At 50.5% G+C, this 19765-nt stretch overlaps 1 protein-coding gene across 1 annotated transcript in view; it reads right to left on the bottom strand.

The window, feature by feature from the left end:
* Positions 1 to 3269: 3269 nt before the first annotated feature.
* The window catches only part of ARCN1 (archain 1 coat protein complex I subunit delta), a 234454-nt gene continuing 217958 nt past the window's right edge, over positions 3270 to 19765 (bottom strand). Inside the window, exon 10 of the mRNA XM_086956714.1 lies at positions 3270 to 5243. Coding sequence (XP_086812840.1) covers positions 5154 to 5243 — 90 coding nt within the window. The 3' untranslated portion in view covers positions 3270 to 5153. The remainder of the gene's footprint in view (positions 5244 to 19765) is intronic.

Genomic DNA, 19765 nt, shown 5'->3' with positions numbered 1-19765 from the left:
TCATTTCCTTTTCCCTTGCACTATCCCCTGAGGCTAAGCCCCTGCTCCCCTAGAACACTTGGATTAGGAAATGGGGCAAAGCAGACATGCAGTCTCTCTGCTCGTCCTTGTCCGAGTCCAGCCCTGACCTTTCAGGCCTTGCAGCCTCAGCCCAATTGGAATCCATCAATAATTGGCTGACTAAATCGGGCGACGAATTCGCTCCCCTGAGGCGGATTACGGTCAAGCGAGCCCATGCAGCAAATAGGTGGTTCCACTCTGACCTTAAGGTGAAAAAACTAGAGGCACGGAGAGCTGAGAGAGCTTGGAGGAGAGCCTACAGCCCCTCACTGAAAGCCGCATACCACTCTGCCTTACAGATTTACAAAAAAGGCATTCTTGAGGCTAAAACAGAATACTACCCAGGAAGGATTTTAGCGGCAGAGTCCCAATCCAAAGAGATTTTTGCTACCGTCCATGAACTGGCAGCATCCGACAGTCCCTCCCTCTCAACATCTCTGCGATTCGCTGAATGAATTTTTCATTGAGAAGGTCGCACAGATAAAAATCAATATACCACCTCCTTCTCTAACCTTTGTTAACCAGTCCCCTCCCCCTTCTACTTCCAAACTGGCTAGCATTCCACTGCTGACCAAGGACTCCCTCCTTCCTCCTTCAACGGGTGAAGTCGGGTTCCCCTTTGGATTTTGGTCCTGCCCATGTTTTAAGAGAGATCTTCTCGGCCTGTCCCACCCCTCCCCTTACGTTCCTTAATGACTCACTAAGCAATGGCGTGGTTCCTCCCTCTCACAAATGAGCAGTCATTATCCCGATTTAAAAAAAAAAAATGGCGCTGATCCCCTGTCCCCTGCTAATTACCGCCCCATTTCCCTCCTACCCTATTTGGGAAAGGTCTTAGAAACCCACGTCACGAGTACCCTGAGCACTTATGTGGAGGCAAATCAGTGCCTCTCTCCTTGCTAGGCGGGCTTCCGACCTCTACTCTCCACAAAGAAGGTGGTGATCTCAGTGATGGACAGACTCCGCGAGGGTATTGACATCAACCTCCCGCAAGCCCTTGTTCTTTTGGACCTGTCCGCCGCTTTTGACACGGTGGATCACTCCATCCTTCTCACTTGTGTCAGGGCGGCGGGCATAGAGGGCTCTGCCCTCTCCTGGCTTAATTCCTTCCTGTGTGACAGGGCACAGGCTGTTCATCTCACTGGTTTTACTGCCTCCTCACGAAAGGTGGAGTGTGGTGTCCCTCAGGGCTCCTCCTTATTCCCTCTTTTGTTTAATTTATACATCTACCCCCTTATCTCTTCACTACAGCAGCTTGAGGTCACGGTGTTTAATTACGCCGATGACCTCCAGCTTATCTTTAATCTTTCTCACTCTGCCTCCTCTGTTCAAAACTTTCAAACCGTCATGTTATTCATCCAAGATTGGATGAACTGCAACCACCTCAAACTCAACCCTGACAAGACAGAGTTGGTCTTGACAGGAGGTGGTTGCAGTCCCTGGTCCCCTTTGTTCTGGCCCCCTTCACTTGGTGCCCCACCCTCCCGGTCCCTAAAGTTAAAACCCTCGGGATCTTTCTCAATCCCCAACTATCTGTAAACCCCCAGGTGAGTTCGGTGGTCTCCTCCTGCATCTTTTCCCTCCGGATAATTAGAAAGATATCCCGCTTCTTTTCCCTCCCGGCACTGAAAATAATTGTGATGGCAATGGTGCGCTCGCGCCTCGATTATGGGAACATAATCTACAACGGCGCACTGGCCTATGCCATACACCGATTGCAGCTAGTGCAAAATCAGGCTGCCCGCCTGATCCATGGGCTGCCCAAATTCCATCGAGCAACCCCACTGCTGAAATCATTGCACTGGCTACCTGTGAGGGAGCGGGCCTTATTTAAACTAGGTTGCCTCACCTTCCAGGCTAGGATGGGCACTGCCCCCGAGTTTATATGCTCGGCCATCAAATCTTACCTGCCGGGCAGAGAACTCCGCTCTACCCACATGGCACTCCTAGCCACCCCTCGCTTTAAGAAAAAGAAAGCAGGTGGGGCGAAATTTGCGGTCCTCGCACCTGTCTTCTGGAACTCCCTCCCTATGACCCTTAGATCTGCAACCTCCTATTTGGAGTTCCGGAAGAATCTCAAAACCTTCCTCTTTTCTAAAGCTTTTGATGCCTAATCTGTCCCTCTTGTTGCTGTTGCTGGTAGTAGCTCCTTCAGCGCCATGAAACCGCTGGGTATAAGCGCGCTAAACAAATGCTTTTAAATTCAAATTCAAATTCTGACGCGATTTCGATAGTACTTCAACATTTTTAAAAAGTTGCTTGGTAGCCTCCGTTATTTTAGCAGAGTAGTAGGTGATTTTTGCTAGAATAATGGCTTATTTTTATTGTTGTAACGCAGTATTGTAGGATATCTTATGTTCCATCCTATATTCCGTTCTCCAAGTACGTTCGGCTTTCCTACATAAAACTTTCAGCTTTTTCAGTTCCGGACAGTACCATGGAGAGGATGCCAGCGCTCTTCTAGGTTTGGGGAGTTTTGAAGTGAAGCACGGATGTGGAGTAACAGCCAGAGCTGCGGACAGGAGAACCCGGGTTGAATCTGAATCGGCTGAACAATTTGTGATTCTGGGCTGCGCTGTCTGGTAGGCTTCAACCTAAAAATAACATCTACAACAAAGGAGTCTGCTGAGCCAGCACATTATTCACTTTATAAAAACAAAAAGATTAAGGGCATAATTGGACAATAGAAATGAAGAGTAGGGAGGGACGGTACACAGTTCCTGGGCAGTGGTAAAGAGTATTGCTGTAAGCCACGTTCTGCACCCAAATCCCCTATGTAGGAGAAATGGATGCATGGAACATTCAAAGGCCAATTTCTGTATTCCAAGCACACGCAAATCTAGGAAAATGATTAGAGGAATGGACAGCAGAGTGTAACTAAATGTCAAGCTCTGAACTGCAAGCCTTCAGATCACTGTCCAAGGCCTTGTCCCAGGAGTCTGCAACCAGAGTTTACTTGGCATGTCTACCCATCATGTTCTGCAGGCTCTGGGCATCAGGGAGCATGGCAGCAAAACAAGACTGAAAGCAACACCCTGCTTACAGAACCCATTGAAAATAGTGAATAATTTAAGCGAAGGCCAATGTATGTTAGAAATGCACTGAACATCAACGACATAAACGAAGGCATTTAGGTACACAACTCAGTAGATCGCCTGTAACTCACTACACCTCAAGAACTTTGACACAATAACCACTAAAGCAAGGTCTTGTTGTAGATTACACTTTATTTCTTTAAAGAAATCAATTCCTTTCAGGGTTCTGTGTACAGTGGAATGTGTTAGAATCCCTAGGCAATTATAATACAGGGTTACAAAATGTTGTCCTTCAATTTTTATTTTAAAGCCTCGAATAATTCAAACAAAGAAAAAGAAATCTGAAAATAAACAGCCTCTTAGATTTATTTTAAAAAGCAATGCACTGACCCAAAGAAATCTGAATGTGAGGCATAATCTACAAGGAGTGAGGGCACCAGCATTTGGATCTCTTTAAGACCAACCACCTCAAATTCCAAATAGTTCCACAACCCACATCAACGTTTTTTTTTTTTTTTAAGGGGAGCAGAGGATGGTAAAACATGCTTTGAAAATTGCCATCCACCCGGCGCCTCCCAGGTGCTTGCAAACACTACTGCTGCTGGTGAGGGTGGTTTAGCCTCAGTGGCAGACAGCTGTGGGGTGGTGGGTGGTAAGGGCAAGGGGGTGTGGACGAATAACTAGCCACACTTCCTGGGTGCAGTTTTTAAAAACAATAGTTAAATCTCAGCTATACCCAGCCAGTTCAACAACTACAGAGGATAATTGGTTTGAGGCAATCTGTAGGAAAAATCACTTTCAGGCATTAAAGAGGAGAGGGCGCCTCTAGGTATTCAGAAAACAAGGATGGGGCATTTAGTAGGCAAGAGCATCCAGGAGTATGAGGCGGAAGGGTATTCAGGACGAGCCACCAAGTATCCTCACCTTTAAAATATGACAGAAGTTACACTTTTTGCTTTAGAAGGGTGATTGAAGAATGGCGTAGGCTAGACTTCTGGGAGAGCGAACAAAACTAGTGATTGAATAGATAAAGTTTACTTAGATTTTGACATACTTTACATAAAAAAATGTACTCTAATGAGCTTTAAATTGTACAGTTGTTAATTACAGATGCCTCAAGGAGTGGCAATAATTTGGAGTGATTGGAAGAGTTATATTGGAGGACAGGATCACAGAATCAGACAAACCAATTAAAGTAGAGAAAGACTGTGGTTTAAAGAATCCAGAGCATTGTCCTATATGAAATTAAGGAGGTAAACCATTTTGGAAACTAAGATAAACAACTTTTCAAGTGGCTGTGGCATGCGCTATAAGAGTGAAACAGTATCAGGCATTGCTAAATCACCTCATAATTGCTGCCGTGGGGCAAGAGGACGCTGTTGCTCTGAATATTGGCCAGGAATCCCAAAAGCAGGTGCTTATACGGCCAAACGCTGCTCCAATCAATCTCTCTAAAACTCAATGTCAGGACCCCTAGATTGAAGAGAATAAAAAGCAAAATATACGAACAGACACACAAACTGAAAGTTGTAACGCAGGGCACATTAGGCCAAAAAGATTCAAATAGCCAGTTGTTTCAGACAGTGGGTGGTCTGCAGACAGGTGGCAGAACACAGTTAGGTTTTGCAGGTTCGAGGCTGCAGAGAGAACTACGTAAGCTCACATGAAAAGAGTGACAGACAGGAAGGAGGCTAACGCCGAGGTCCAAGCTTCAAAACTTAATTATAACCAAATCCAAAGCAGTTGGAAGGGTCAGGGGCAGACATGACAGTTGGTAGATGATCACATCTACTCCTCCTAGTCACCAGAAAGCCAACCCCAATCTGCCACGGAAACGTGCAACCCTTGCCCACCCTCCACAAGTTCATGTTGATTCTATGCCAAAGCATGTCACCCACCATCAATCCTGGTAGGATAGAGTGGGTGAAGGTCTGGGTGAGACAGGCCAGCTCTCTGGAAACACAGTCGGAGACTCTTCTGCCTCCTTTACGCTCCAAAAAAAGATTCAGTATTTTTAAAGTTAAAATGGAAAAGTCTTCAGCTTCCTCATCCTCGGTGTCACAGGATCTCATATTTTTCGACCAGGAAGGCAGTTTCAGTGGAGTATCTCACAAGGCTGTTCCCGTCAACGTGGGTCACTTTGTTAACCTGCAGGAGGTAAACAAAGGGCAATTAATTAAAGGACGCAAAAAAGTTGCAATTTAACACAGAAGTATTTTATTATGGTAGTCGGTTAAGTTTAGAACAGGGCAATCTGGAGGCATTAAGCCAAACAATCCTCCAACAGGCATGAGTCTATGCTGCAAGACCATACCAACACTAAAGCTAGTACAACTAAATGGGCCCGACTAAATAGGAACTTTACGTGGATAAACTTTTAGATATGTCCCTCTGTGACTGGTCTGCATGTACATGAATCCATTCAAATTCCCTGCCTCTCAATTCAGAAAGATTGTACGGTTTCAAAATGTATTTTTCACACTTCGCTAGACCTTATGGCAAAAACAAAACAGAAAGACTACAGAACATACATTCAAACAAATTAGAGGGATTTCTGAGTGGGAGAAGTCAGGGAAATGCATGGAAAGAAAATGTTTACTTACCTGTAAGCTTACACTGGCTTGCATATCATGTTATTGGACGAGCAGGAGTAGCAGGACAAGGGCCTCTGTAACTTTCATCTTTGGTCTTATCTTGGGGTTCCATGTTGTGCACGAGCAGCAACAGTTTTTTAGAGAAAACGGCGACTATCACTACCACCCTAACAGACTACAACTTGCTACTTTCTAAATGCCTTGTTTTGTTAAAATAATCCTGGTTGTTTTCTTCACAGCTAATTATAACAAAAGTAAATTCGAATAGAACCTTTGGGGTGTGTCATTTTACACCTCAGTACTGCCACCGAAGACTTCGGTTTTAAGGTGATGTTGAAAATTAAGAACTTTCATTCTGAAAGTGTGTACTAGCATGGTAATATCATTTTCTATCTTAGGGAAACTAGTGGAAAACTGATCAGAAATACAGCAACATATAGAATTTAATCTGATCGGTAGTTTCCATTTAAACGTCCATCCAGGAAATCATTAGTTTGCACCACTGTAAATTCTAGACAAGATTAATCAAATTACCTATACTGAATTTCCTTTTCTGCCCAATCAATTAATGCTAAAAGGTTCAGGAATGTGCTTCAAGGTTAATCCTGAAGTTGATGTTAAATATTAAACTCAAACCTGGTCTTGCAATGACATTTCAAGACAAGGATGTTACTTCAAATTCTCAACATGGTGTACAATGACTCAAGGGACAGATGTTCCAAATATCTACGGAGTTTCTCTGTAAAACACCAGCAAAGTCTGTGTTTTCAGTGAAGACTCACTTCACAAGCACAAAATCCTAGGTTTAAGAGTGTTCAGCAACAGAACATTTCACCTTGGTCCCTCAGGCCATAGAAGCATCACACTTTAGGAAACAGCACAGACATACAATTTTGTTTGGTCTTTAGCCACCCTGACTTATAAAAATCATCCGCTACTGCTTATACTTGGTTATTTTGTTCAAAATACTAATCGGTACACTTCGCTACAGAAACCCACAAGTTGGAAACACCTTCGTTGGAAGCATATGGTACACAAGACCACAACTTGCCCATAGACTCAGAAGAGTGGTCCCCGAGTGTCAGTGAAATCTACCTACTTTTTTAACCACTCTCAATGGCTGGGAACAGAGTTCCAATCAAAGCTATGCATTCATAACTGATAAGCACCAGCTTTCCTAGGATAATTTCAGATGAATTAATTCACAAAGCAGGTAAAGTAAGGGAAATCCTATCGGATACCTTGATTTAGATGTGTGTAGTGTTATTTCTGTTGTCTGTGTACTCCAGACATTGGGCAGATATAGAACACAAAAGCATTACCGAAATCTGTGGCTGCTTAAGGTTATACAATCAGGTGTATTTTTAAATACATTACAATCTCAAGATTTTGTGTTACATCTTTATTTGGTCTAGTCTGCCGACTACAGCAGGACCTTGGGCACTGCGGAAGCAATAGGACAGTTAACAAAAACATGGACTACAGAATATATAGTCGGATGCCAGAATACAATTCCATGGTGTGATACACCTGTGAAGTGTCTAGATGCCATTAGACACATTGCGTTGCTTAAGGGGGAAGGGGGGTTAAAGTTTTTATGTGAATTTAATGTGATTGAATTTGAATGCTTTGAGATATTTAAGGTGCCGCTTGACGGGCGCCATTTTTGTTAGACGTATGGTGTTCTCAAACAGGATGGGTTATTTAATGTGAACTTGGTGCAACTACACTTGCTTCTGAAAGAAAAGCTGCTATTAAACATATTGCACGGATTACTGGGAGGGACTGGTTAGGTCTCGCCCTGGCGAAAGCGTGCTCTCGCCGCGAGAACTATAGCTGTCGGCTCAGCCGACAACGAGCGGAGACAAGAGCTGGCCACGCGCGCAGCATTGTCTATGGCAGCGTCAGATTCCGACGCTCGCCTTCGGATTGGGTTGGGCGCGTGAGCTTGTCTGTAGACAGCCGCTGGTAAGTTTCGTTATCGCTTTTCGCTACTTCCTTGCGACTCATAAGAGTTCAAAGGCTATCTATTGCGATCCTAATGACAAATACATGTCCGGGTCACTTCTGCGCACTGCGGCTTAACGTGCAGGTCACACATAGAACCCTTGTATAGATAGGTTAGTGGGTTGAGCGCCCGCTGCAGAAATCTGGATGTTATATGCTGGTTACAGATCCAAAATCCCAGGAGGGTCGAGTCAGGCGTTCATCATCTAGAGGCTCTAATAATGTTATTAGAGAGCCCAGAGTATATTCCGTTTGGATTGTGTGCTACATACATAGACAATATTACCAAAACCATAACCTCAGACTAAACCAGGACGAATATTCATTCAAGAGCCTAAGAGTTCCATACAAGCATGAAAACCCATAGCAGGCATTTTTTGGCGCCATTCTGGGCTCAGCTCTTATTTCCGATACGCCAGCGGTCATTGCTTAGGGCCCGGGGCACTTGGCACGATAAAGGGATCTATTCCCAGCGCCCCGGGTGTGGATCATAATACCACCCGTCCCACGTGGGACTGGAGTCTGCAACAAGGTGTGTGCTAAATAAACAACCCGCCCTCTTGGCGGGCACAGGTGCCAAGGCGTAGCAGGTATGGGTTGTTTTATGGGACGGAGTTCACACAGACGGGACCAGGCCGGACCTGCTGGAACACCCGGCACACGCTTCTATTTCCTTATTACAGGGGTTTCTATAATGCGGACATCGCCCGGAGAAGAGTAAGAGCAGGTCACAGACAGACAAGTCCTATAACACAGCATCCCTCCGGGCAATATCCACACTCTGGACATCACTTGTTTATCCCTCAATGCAGTAATGGGGTTAACCCACGGACACACATCTTCTGGTCAAGGACTTCAATTAGGATTCACCTAGGGAAGGCACACGGGACAAGTCAGGATTTACAGCAGCCCCCACTGGCCTCGTGCTTCAAGCATGCGCAGGACTTCTGATGACACGCCCATTCAAGCGTTGGCCTCTCTACAGAGGATCACTTCTGGGCCAATTGTGAAGCTGGGGTTGAAGGGAAAAAAGGTATGAGGGAACATGCGTGACAGTGCAAACAAAGAGTACAGTAAGGAGCCCAGTCATGCTGTGGGGCGGGGAGGTAGGGTGTGGGGACCCAGCAGCTGCACCTGTTCTCAGCACGGAGGGTGAGCCGGCATGTTGGAGGCGTGAGTAAGAGCTGCACATCCTCTGTGGTGAGAGGGTGCGTGGACCCGTTCCCATGTTAGCACTGGGGTCCCTGTCACACGGACTCTATCCTTCCCCCTCAGAGAGATGGCACCCCAGGAGAGGGCGGAAAGACTGAGCCAGGCACTGGGACTAGCAGGAAGTGCTTGCACCCCACACAGGGGTGCTCCGACGCCTAGAACACGCCAACCCTACGAGCAGCTAGCGGCCCCGGCCCTGGATTAAGGACTCCTCACTGCACCGCCTCAGAGATGCGCTCCCTCTGCGAGAGGTCCGAGCAGTCTATTCACCGAGACGCAAAGGCCCCCCCCCCCCCACCCCCAAGCCCTCTATTGATGTCCACGCCAAGAGACCAAGCTTCTGTGGTGGCATCCCGGCCCCCGTGCCCCGTAGATGGTATGCGTCTCACAAAGAGGCCTACCCAGTGGAACATAGGACACTATATGAACATGTCACTATTTATCATGAAATGATGACCGGCCAGACATGATGGGAATGTGTGTGCTCAGGCAGCACGACGATGTAGTGAAGAAGGGGCTAGGAAGAGATCAGCACATGTTGAAAGTCTGGTCCGCGCACTGTGGTCCTTGAGCACGCCGACAAACGACTCCGTGGCCCTGGGAAGGGCCTAGTCATGGTAGCAGCGGCCGCCAACAGGGGCTCTTGCAAGGAGGAATAACAGACCGATGTGGAAGCAGCAGCTAGAAAGGAAGACCAGAGGCAACAAAAGTAAGTGCCGAAGGCACCAGCCCACACGTTCCCAAATACAATGTGCGATTTGTACATGAAGTTAGTTGCTTCTTTTAATGTGTGCGCGTGGACGCTGCAGTAAAAACAGGATGTGGCATAACGGACGGAGCTGTCGACCTTGGAGCTGGGTTACCGGGTTCGAGCCTCGTCTTGGACTCCACATCCTGTGGTTCTGAGCAAGTCACTTAATCTCCCGGTGCCTAGCAACACCTTCAGGTTCGAGTTCGTGCTATATAAAACTGCAAAAAGGAAAACAAAGTGTGAGTTTAACTTCATAGGGCTTTTCCCCGGCATGCCAAAGCTGCTTTCCTGTGACTTTAATCATAGGTACCTCTTAGCACCGCTGATTGGATGCATAGTGATTCTCAAAAGAGGCCATGCCGAATTCTAGGCCTGTGTGCTGATTTCGTGCCAGTGTGGTGCTGGGCCACAGGCGATGACCGGCATCCACTCACGTGACACATTGTTTGCTCTCGGGTTACTTGGCACCATGGCCAGTGGCATCACTGATTAATTTCTGTGGGGCCCTCTGTAAGGTAGGCCTCGGAGTCACATCAGGTGTGCATGGGCCCCCAGGCCCTATGCATTCAATCAGCATTGCAGCCTTCCGATTCCAGTGCATATTCGATTATATGAGCCGTTCAGTGCTATAGGTCTGTGAGGGTGTCTGTAGCAAAAGCTAACCACTCACAAACCATGTTTATATATCAATTGCAAATAAATAAAAAAAATGCAAAGCATTGTCATTTACAATGCTAGTAACTCAACCTTTAATGCTGTGAGACCTATTGCATTGCAAATGCTTGTTTATGTTTTGTGCGAATTGAATTTGACTGCTCTCAGATATTTAAGACGCTGTCAGTGAGCCGAGACACTTGGCAGCCCCATTTCTGTTAGCGCCTAATGTTCTCAAACAGGAAGGGCTATTTAATGTGCACTCTGGAGCAACCGAGACTATGGTGCATCAAAGGCAAGCCTGTCTGTGTGCACCTGCGCACAGCGCCACTCATGCTGCCAGTTGCCGAAGTGAGTCAGAAGAGCGGAATGAGCAAAATAGTGACTATTTTTAAAGAGATCAGGAATTTCTCAGCCCTACACCTAGATAAACTGGTCAGGCCGGAGCTAATGTGCTTCACTTTAAAGATGGAAAAAGGTAGTATGTTTTCTGGAATCCTATGCTATTGACCACCTGACTCGGTAAGTACCTCTCTATAACCGTTTATAGAGCCTGTCTCAAACATGATCTCACACATTCAAACTTCTTTCTTCTGGGGACCTTTAATATGTGGGCAGAGGAGGAGACATCATATCCCTTTAAAAGACTACAAGTGTCTTGTGACAAAATTGGCTTACATCAACAAGTACGTAGCCCAACACACAAGGGCGGACATACCCTAGATCTTATTTTTTCATCAGAAGGCCTAATCTCGGCAGAGGGCATTACTCCCTTGAGTTGGACTGATCATCTTTTTTTTTGATCAAATATATTTTTATTGAGTTCCACAAAGCAAAACACTTATACAATGATCAGAACAGACAGGGGGCACAGTAGCTGCAACCTTCCCCTACGTTGCATGGTACCCAACTGTGCGTCCAGTAAGTGAGGCAGGGCCATGTGTCCATGTATGCTTGCACAGTGGGAGGCCTGCCCCCCGATGTCCGCCAGAACTCTTTTCCACCAACCACCCCACAGACCCGCCCCCCCAACGTTCCCCAACTGTGCCCTACCCCTCCCCTCTAACAAACCCCTCCCCTCCCTGCCCCCCTCCCCCACCCGGTGTGTTCCTTGTAGCGCTTAGTGGTGACTATTCGGTGTCAGGCTAGACCTTATGTTCCACTCTGGCTCTCTCGTCTCGAAACCCTTCCGCCAGTTTCAGGACCCTGAGATACTTCGGACATGTAAGCTCCGTAAATTCTTGGGAAAGCAAAGAGATGAGTGGCTGCCATGTTTCTCTGAAGGTCTTGGAGGACTGCGTGAGCGCGGCCTGTATCCTCTCCATCCCCATGATATACCATAACCTGTGTAACCACCCCGTGTGTGTGGGCTTTCTCGTGGTCCCCCATAGTGACAAGATATGTTGGGAGGCTGCCCCCATCGCCAATCCCATCTGTTTTCCCCGCATGGACTTGAGTGGGAATGTTAGGCTGTTTGGGAGTCCAAGGATAGCGTAAGCTGGGAAACGTGGAATGTCGGTGTCAAAGTGGGTGTCTATGTCCTTAAGTACTGCCTCCCAGTATTCCCGTACCTCGGCGCATTCCCATAGAATGTGTAGCATGGTCCCCGTTTGCCCGCACCCCCTCCAGCATTTGGGGTCCTTGCTCGGGTTTCCCTGGTGTAGGCGTTCCGGAGTCAGGTGCCAGTAACAGGCGATCTTTACCGCCGCCTCCTTGCTAGCCGTGTTTCTGGCCGTGTGGTGAGCTCGGTAGTATATGTCTTTCCATTCTTTAGCAGAAAGGGTGCGCCCCAGTTCCCTCTCCCAGCGCCTCTGCCCGGCTGACTTCTCCGTAGGAGGAGGGGGAGAGAGCATCAAATATAGGTCAGTGATGGACCCTGTGTCTGAGGTTTTGGTCATGATCCATCGCTCGTAGGGGGTAAGAGGGCGGCTAGCCAGAGGCGCCACATCGGCGTGCATCAGCCAGTGCCTAAGCTGGAAGTACTGGTAGCGAAGTGGCTTATCCAGTGAATAGTCTGCTGTCACTATGTACCAGGTCAAAAAGCCCTCTGTGTCAAACAAGTAGCCTGCGGAGCGGCATTCGGACTGTCGCCACTGAGGGAACGAGCCCGGAGACTGTCCTGGTGGGAACGCTGGGTTGTCCAGCAATGGCGTCATGGGGGAGGGAAAGGTTGTCAGGCCCCTCGAGACAGCGGTTGCATCCCACACTTGCAATAGGGTTCTGGTGATTGGGGATTTCTTGAGGTATGGCGGTCTGTCCGGCCGTGCTAGGAAGGGAACTTTCCAGAGGGGCAGGCCCGCCATGGCCCTGTCCTGGAACAACCAGTGCTTCTCCGAAGTTGGCCGGGACCACTCCAGGAGGAATCTAAGCTGAGACGCCTGGAAGTAGCGCCTCAAGTCTGGGACCCCTAAGCCCCCCTCCGCCGTTGTTCTCGTGACCAAGTCGCGCCGCAGCCTAGACCTTTTGTTCGCCCAAACATAGTGGTTCAGGGTGTCCTGCAGCTTTTTCAGCATCCCCAGTGGGGGGGGGTGACTGGGCTAGTCTGAAATATGTGGAGGATCTTGGGTAAAAGGGACCTTTTTATGGCTGCCACACGGCCCAACCACGAGAGCGGCTGTTGTTTCCACCTCGCTATGTCCCCTTGGACGCGTGACAGTAGTTTAGTGTAGTTAAGGTCAACCGTTTGGGTAGTCGCCGGCGTCAAGTCTATCCCCAGATATTGTATGGTGGTGCTGACCTCGAGCCCCCCCGATTTGCAGCGACACTCTGTTAGCCGGCCGGGTGTTGCTACCTAACGGCAGGACGACGGATTTTTGGATGTTCATTTTGAAGCCCGACACCCCCCCGAACGCGGTCATCTCCGACAGGAAGGCCGGTAAGGAGACCCTCGGGTTCTCCACTGCTACCAGATTGTCGTCCGCATAGAGGCTTATGGTTTGCTCCACGTCCCCGAACTTGATTCCGGCAATGGCATCGTTGTCTCGAACACGCTGGGCGAACGGCTCAATATAGAGAGCCAACAGGAGCGGCGAGAGGGGGCAACCCTTCCACGTGCCTCTCTGGATGTCGAACGGCCTGGAGCTAACCCCATTGACTTTGACGGTCGCTTTAGGGGACGCATAACATCCTGCCACCCAGGAGCGGAAGCGAGGACCCACGCCGAACTTAATCAGCGTTTGTTCCAGGAATCTCCAGTCGACTCTGTCAAACGCCTTCTCGGCGTCCACCGAGAGCAGAGCTGCGTCTGAGGCGTTGAAGTTAGCCTTGTCTATGACATGCATTATGCGCTTAGTGTTGTCTGCGCATTGCCGGGAGGGGACGAAGCCCGCCTGGTCAGGTTCGATAATGCCTGGTAGGCACGGGCCCAGGCGGGAGGCCAAGATGCCCGTGAAGAGCTTAAGGTCGATGTTGAGAAGCGAAATCGGCCTATATGCTGCGCATCTTGAGGGGTCTTTGCCCGGCTTTGGAAGGACTATGACTTCTGCCTCTAACATCTCCTTCGGGATCGAGCCCGGGCCCCCGAACAAGTTAAACAGTTTCGTGAGGACCGGTGCCAGGAGGGGGCAAAAGGTCTTATAGAAGCCCGCGGAAAAGCCGTCTGGGCCCGGGGCCTTTAGGGGCTTGAGGCGGGCGATGGCCGCTATGACTTCCTCCAAACGGAAAGGGGCGTCCAGCGCCGTGGAGTTCGTTTCATTAAGAGCGGTGACCTCCATAGTTTCCAGGTAGGTCCTCCCCGCCGGTCCAGTCAGCGGCATACAGCTGCGCATAAAAGGCTCGGAATGTCTCCGCTATGCGGGCATCCTCCCGGGCCTCTTCGCCGTCGTCTCCGCGTATCACTGGGATCTGAGAGTGGACGGTTTTGGCCTTAAGTTTGCTAGCCAGCAAGCGGCCTGTCTTGTCTCCCCCCACGTAGTACGTGTGGCGGAGGCGGAGTGCCGCATATTCTGCCCTGTCCAGATCTAAACTCGCCAGTTGTGCCCTGGCCGCCTTCAGCTTGCGCCAAATTCGGGGAGCACCCGTCCGGCAGTGAACCCGCTCCAGCTCTAGCACCTGCGTCTCTAAATCCCGCCTCCGTTCCTTCCGCTCCTTATTGTCCGCCGCCGCGATTGCCATGATTTCGCCCCTAATGACCGTTTTAAGCGCTCCCCACAGGGTCGCCTGGGTCACCTCCCCTGAGTCGTTGTGATCCAGGTAGCCGGTAATGCTTTGGGACAGTTGTTCCGCCACTCCCTTGCGGGAGAGTAGACTTTCCCTGAGTCGCCATCTGCCTCTGTGCGGGGGAGTGCGCGGAACCACCAGGTGAAGGATCACTGCATCGTGGTCCGAAAGTGCCGCTGGGGTGATGTCAATGTCGTGAACCATGGGTACCATGTCCAGGGAGCCCAGGAAGTGATCTATTCTAGCGTAGGTGTGGTGTACGTGTGAATAAAAAGTGTAACCCGGGGCCGTGGGATGTCTGTCCCGCCATAGGTCAATCAGTCCCCTTTCCCCCAGCCACTGCTTCCCGGCCGCCGACAGTGCTCCGGTGTCCCCAAACCTATTCCCGGACCTATCCACCTCGTTGTCCATGACCAGGTTCAAGTCCCCTCCCACCACCACCTGCCTCATATCGCCCGCCAGCGCCTCAGACAGCGCTCCCCTCAAGAAGGCTTCCTGTTTCGTGTTGGGTGCATAGAGGGATCCTAACGTGAAGGAAGAGGTGCCTACATGTATCGTGTGCGCTAGGAGTCTGCCCCTGATCTCAGCCACCTTACTCCCAACCTGCCCTCTGAAGTGACTGGCCACAAGGATAGCTACGCCAGCTTTTTTCTCGCTGGTCGTAGAGTAGAATTGGTGGGGGAAGGCCCTTGCTTTCATGCGATGCCAATCCTTCGCTAGCAGGTGCGTTTCTTGCAACAGACAGATTTCGGCCTCAGAGCGCTCAAGGAAGGAGAGAACTGCCCTCCTTTTGATGGGGTTATTGAGTCCCTTAACATTAAGGGAAAGTATATGTATGGTATCAACTGCCATGGGTATTCGAGCCTCTCGCCTGCTCCGACCCGAGCCCCTCGCTGGCCCTACCCCGAGTTCCTGTCGCTAATCCAGAATGAACACATCGAGCCCCCCCCCCCCCCTGTGCCCTCCCCAGCCCCAACTCCCCCCCCAACCGTCCCCCTCGCCCGCCCCCCCTCCCCCCCCCCCCCCCCAACTGGTGAACATAGTCCCAGGCCAATCATTAGTCAGTCTAGGCCTGTAGTGAATGAGTCAATGAGTGGGTGTGTGGCAGTGGCGGCTCTCGGCCCCCCGACCAGGAGTCAAAACTTAGCTGATGACGACCGTCGCTGGAGTCGACTCAGGAAGCGGCGCCGGTGTCTTTAGAAACTTCGTGGATTGCTGCGGCCTTCTCCTGGGCCACCGTGTCCGGGTCAGGCTTGAGATTCTTCTTCCGTAGCCTGTTTCGGCACACTTTCTGCCATCCGTCCCCCGACGTCCCGGGGGACTCCGACGTGGCTCCGGAGGACCGTCGTTCATTCGTGTCGTCCTGGGGCGGTTCCTCGTAGGGGATGTCCAGTACTGCACAAGTGTCTCGCAGGGAACGCAGTTGGTGGAGGGTGCCATTCCACTTTAAGACAAGGCGAAAAGGGTGCCCCCAGGAGTAGGGGACCCCCTCCTTACGCAGGAAGGCGGTGGCAACCCTGAACGCCCTCCGCTTCTGTAGGGTGGTCGCAGCCAAGTCCTGAAAGAGTTCCACATTGTGGTCTTGGAAGCGGAGGGGCTGCTTGTGACGGGCCTCTCTCAATATGCGCTCCTTCAGGGGGTAGTCAGGCAGAAAGGCCAGGATGTCCGGCGGGGGGCCCTGGGCCCGGCGGGCCGGGCCCACCCTGCGGGCCCTGTCGATGCGAATCCCAAAGTCCTCTCCCTCTCCCAGCACCATCCGGAAGAGCGCTTGTAGGTACCCCGCCATGTCGTCCCCCTCCGCCTTGAGCGGCACGTTCCGGACTCGAATGTTATTTCGCCTGGAGCGGTTCTCCAGGTCCTCCGTGTGGGTCTGTAGGTCCATCTGCTGGTCGTGAAGGCGGACGATCTCTTGCCTGAGAAGTTCTATTTCCTCGCTTCTGGCCTGGCCTGAGAGCTCGTTGGCCACCACCCTCTCCCCCAGGTCGTCGACGTCTCGCCTGAGTTCCTTGTATTCCCCGGTCATTTCCTGTCGGAAAGTTTGAATATCATCTTTCAAGGAGGTGAAGAGGGCCTCCATAAATGCCTTAGTCGCCGGCGTTTCGCCTTCTGGGGGTATCCTTCCCCTTGGGGGGGGGGGGGCCTGATGCCGACTTGTCCGGGCTTTTGTCAGTTTTGGTGGTTCCTTTGGCCAGCATCTCTGAGATGTTGCGGTTCCCCTTGCGACTGCCGGACGTCATGGCGGTCGCAGTCCGTGCCGTAGGCCTCAGCCTGGTCGGGGCCCCGGGTGCCCCCGCAGGGTCCCCAGGCGTGCTCTGGTCGTGTGGCGGGAGGCCGGCTCCTTGTCCCCGGGGCCTCCCCTCCAAGCCCCTTCGTTGCTGCTCCTGCTCGCGCCTTGCGTAGGCCCCTGCACACGTGGTCGGTCCCTGGGCCCTCGTTTGACCGCCCGGGCCTCCACCACTCGGGGCCCGCCGCCTCCACTAGCTGTCCCAGGGGCTTAGTTGCGCCTTAGTTTCCGGGCCTCTTGTGTCTCTGGGACGCGGCCCCCACCGCACACGGGTCCACTGGCGGTCTGTGCCTCCACTCCTGCGGCGCTGTTCTCGCTGGGGGGAGGGGGGGGGGGCTCAGTCGTACCTCCGCTGCACCCGGCCTGCCCACCGTTCTCCCTTTGCCTTTACTCCCGGGCCTCGTGGACTCTCGCTGCCTCGCGGGTCTCGCTCCTTGCTGCAGCCGGCCAGTTATGTGCTCCGGCTGCGCCTTCCGCTACTAGGCCCACGCCGGGGCCTTGCGTAGATCCGGGGGCCGGCGAGCCCGGCACTGCTCCACTCCCCGTCCGTCCGCTGGGCTCCCCCGCTGGTGCGTCGCTTCTCGGACCTCACGGGTGCCACAGGGGGTCCTGGTTTTTCCTCCCCCACGCCTGCGATGCTATGGGGTGGTCTCGCCGGGCCTCCAGGCGCCGGGGTCCGGGTCGGGGCTGTTCGCGCCTTCCGACGGCGGCCAGGTGTCTCTGCTCCTCGGCGCCTCTCTCCGCTCTAAGGCCTCGCCAGCGGCTCCTCGGCCTCTGAGGACTGCCAGGTGTCTGTCCGCCCGCTTTGGCCGGCTCGGTCAGGGCTGTGGTCCGCAAATATCCCTGGCGGGGGATCGGGCCTGGGGAGCCTCCGCGGAACACGTCCTACCAAGCCGCCATCTTGGCCACGCCCCCCGGACTGATCATCTTTGTGGATTTTTATATAAAGGGGTACAAAATAAATAATTCAGGATTACATACTCGTCAAGACAAAGCAAAGCAGAGCGTGCCAAAGACTGCATGGGCAGAAAGGAGGGAAGATATTCGACCTGGCATTATGTTTTGATGCCCGGAAGACAACAGATGAGAACTAGGACACCTTACTTACTAAGATCCTAGAGACACTGGACAAGGAAATACCAATCAAAAAGAGAAACTCGACACAGAACCACTAAAAATTTACTTAAAAAGCATTAAAAGATGGAAAGAAAATTCAATTTTGAAGAGGACAAATATTGCACTAAGCGAATATAAAAAAAATATGAAGGACTAAAGAGAATTTTTTTTTAATTAAAAGAATTACTAAGCTAAGAATTATAGAAGCAGCAAATAGTTCAAAAACAATATTCAACATTATGCAGGAACGGACGGACGCAAAATGTACCAGAGAAATGGTTAAGCCCTCTTAAATACTCTGTGATGTCTTCGCCTTGTTCTGTGAGAGCAAGATTAGAAATAATTTAGTGGACATTGAAACGAATATGCTACTTACCAGTATGCATCTGTTCTTGGCATGTAGGGCTGCTGACATTCATATCTGTGCATAGATCGCCGCCTAGTGTTGGGTCCGGATGATTGCACATTGTTGTCCTGGAAGAGTCTTCGAAGCATCACAAGATAGGTGGCTGCTCCCCTGGACTACAGTGCGCATGGGCATCCTCTCCAACCTCAGATTGTTTTTCGCCATTGTGGCAGAGATGGAGTGTAGTACAGTAAGTGATGACCATGCTAAGAGTAATTCTGAGTGCTGCAGCCGCTACAGGCGCCGGGGTGGAGGGCGGGAGATATGAATGTCAGCAGCCCTACATGCCAAGAACAGATGCATACTGGTAAGTAGCATATTCGGTTCGAAGCATGTGGGCTGCTGAATTCATATCTGTGCATAGAATATATAGCAGAACCCTCTATTAGCGGCAGCTGCCCGTGCCAGCTGCAGCAGTCTGAAAAAGAGTTTTTAGAACAGCCTACCCTACAGCTGCCTGCGGTTTGGAGTGCACATCTACGCAGTAGTGTTTTGTAAATGTGTGTATGGTAGACCATGTGGCTGCTCTACAGATTTCCTCTAAAGGAATGTTTCCAAGGAAAGCCATGGATGCGCCCAACTTTCGTGTTGAGTGGGCTCTTGGGGGAACCGTTAATGTGCGCTTAGCCTTTTCATAGCAAATCTGTATGCACTTAACGATCCACCTGGCTATACCTGCTTTTGAAATGGGGTTGCCTTTGTGTTGTGGTGAAAAGGCAACAAACAGTTGTTTTGTTTTCCTGAAATCTTTTGTCCTATCTATGTAGTACATCAGAGCTCTCTTTACGTTTAGTGTGTGGAGCATTCTCTCTGCCACTGAATCTTGATTTTGGAAGAACACTGGAAATTCTATAGTTGGATTCATATGGAACTGTGAAACCACTTTAGGCAGAAACTTAGGGTTAGTGCGTAGTACCACCCTGTTGGAGTGAATCTGTATGAATGGCTCCTGGATAGTTACTGCCTGAAGTTCACTAACTCGTCGTAGCGATGTGATTGCTATTAGGAAAGCCACTTTCCACGTCAAGAATTGTATCTCGCATGAGTGTAGAGGCTCAAAAGGTGGTCCCATTAGTCTGGTAAGGACCACATTCAGGTTCCATACAGGTGCCGGTGGGTGTCTGGGATGAATAACTCGTTTGAGTCCCTCCAGAAAAGATTTGATGGCAGGCACTCTGAAAAGTGAGAGATGGTGCCTGTTTTGGAGATAAGCAGCTATTGCGGATAAATGTATACGAATGGAAGCATAGGCCAGATTGCATTTGTATAGATGTAACAGATAACAAATGATGTTGTGAGTAGATGCGTCTAGCGGGTTGATGTTGTGGTCTGCACAATAAATGACAAACCGCTTCCATTTTGCCACATAGCATGCTCTGGTGGTGGGCTTTCTTGCCTCCCTTATAATATCCATACAGTCAGGAGGCAGGTTGAGGTAGCCAAATTCTATGACCTCAGGAGCCAGATCGCCAGGTTGAGCTGTTGCGG

Source organism: Lissotriton vulgaris, chromosome 2_1 (genome assembly GCF_964263255.1).
Source record: "Lissotriton vulgaris chromosome 2_1, aLisVul1.2, whole genome shotgun sequence".
Classification (NCBI taxonomy): Eukaryota; Metazoa; Chordata; class Amphibia; order Caudata; family Salamandridae; genus Lissotriton; species Lissotriton vulgaris.
This window is presented reverse-complemented; position numbering and strand designations above follow the sequence as displayed.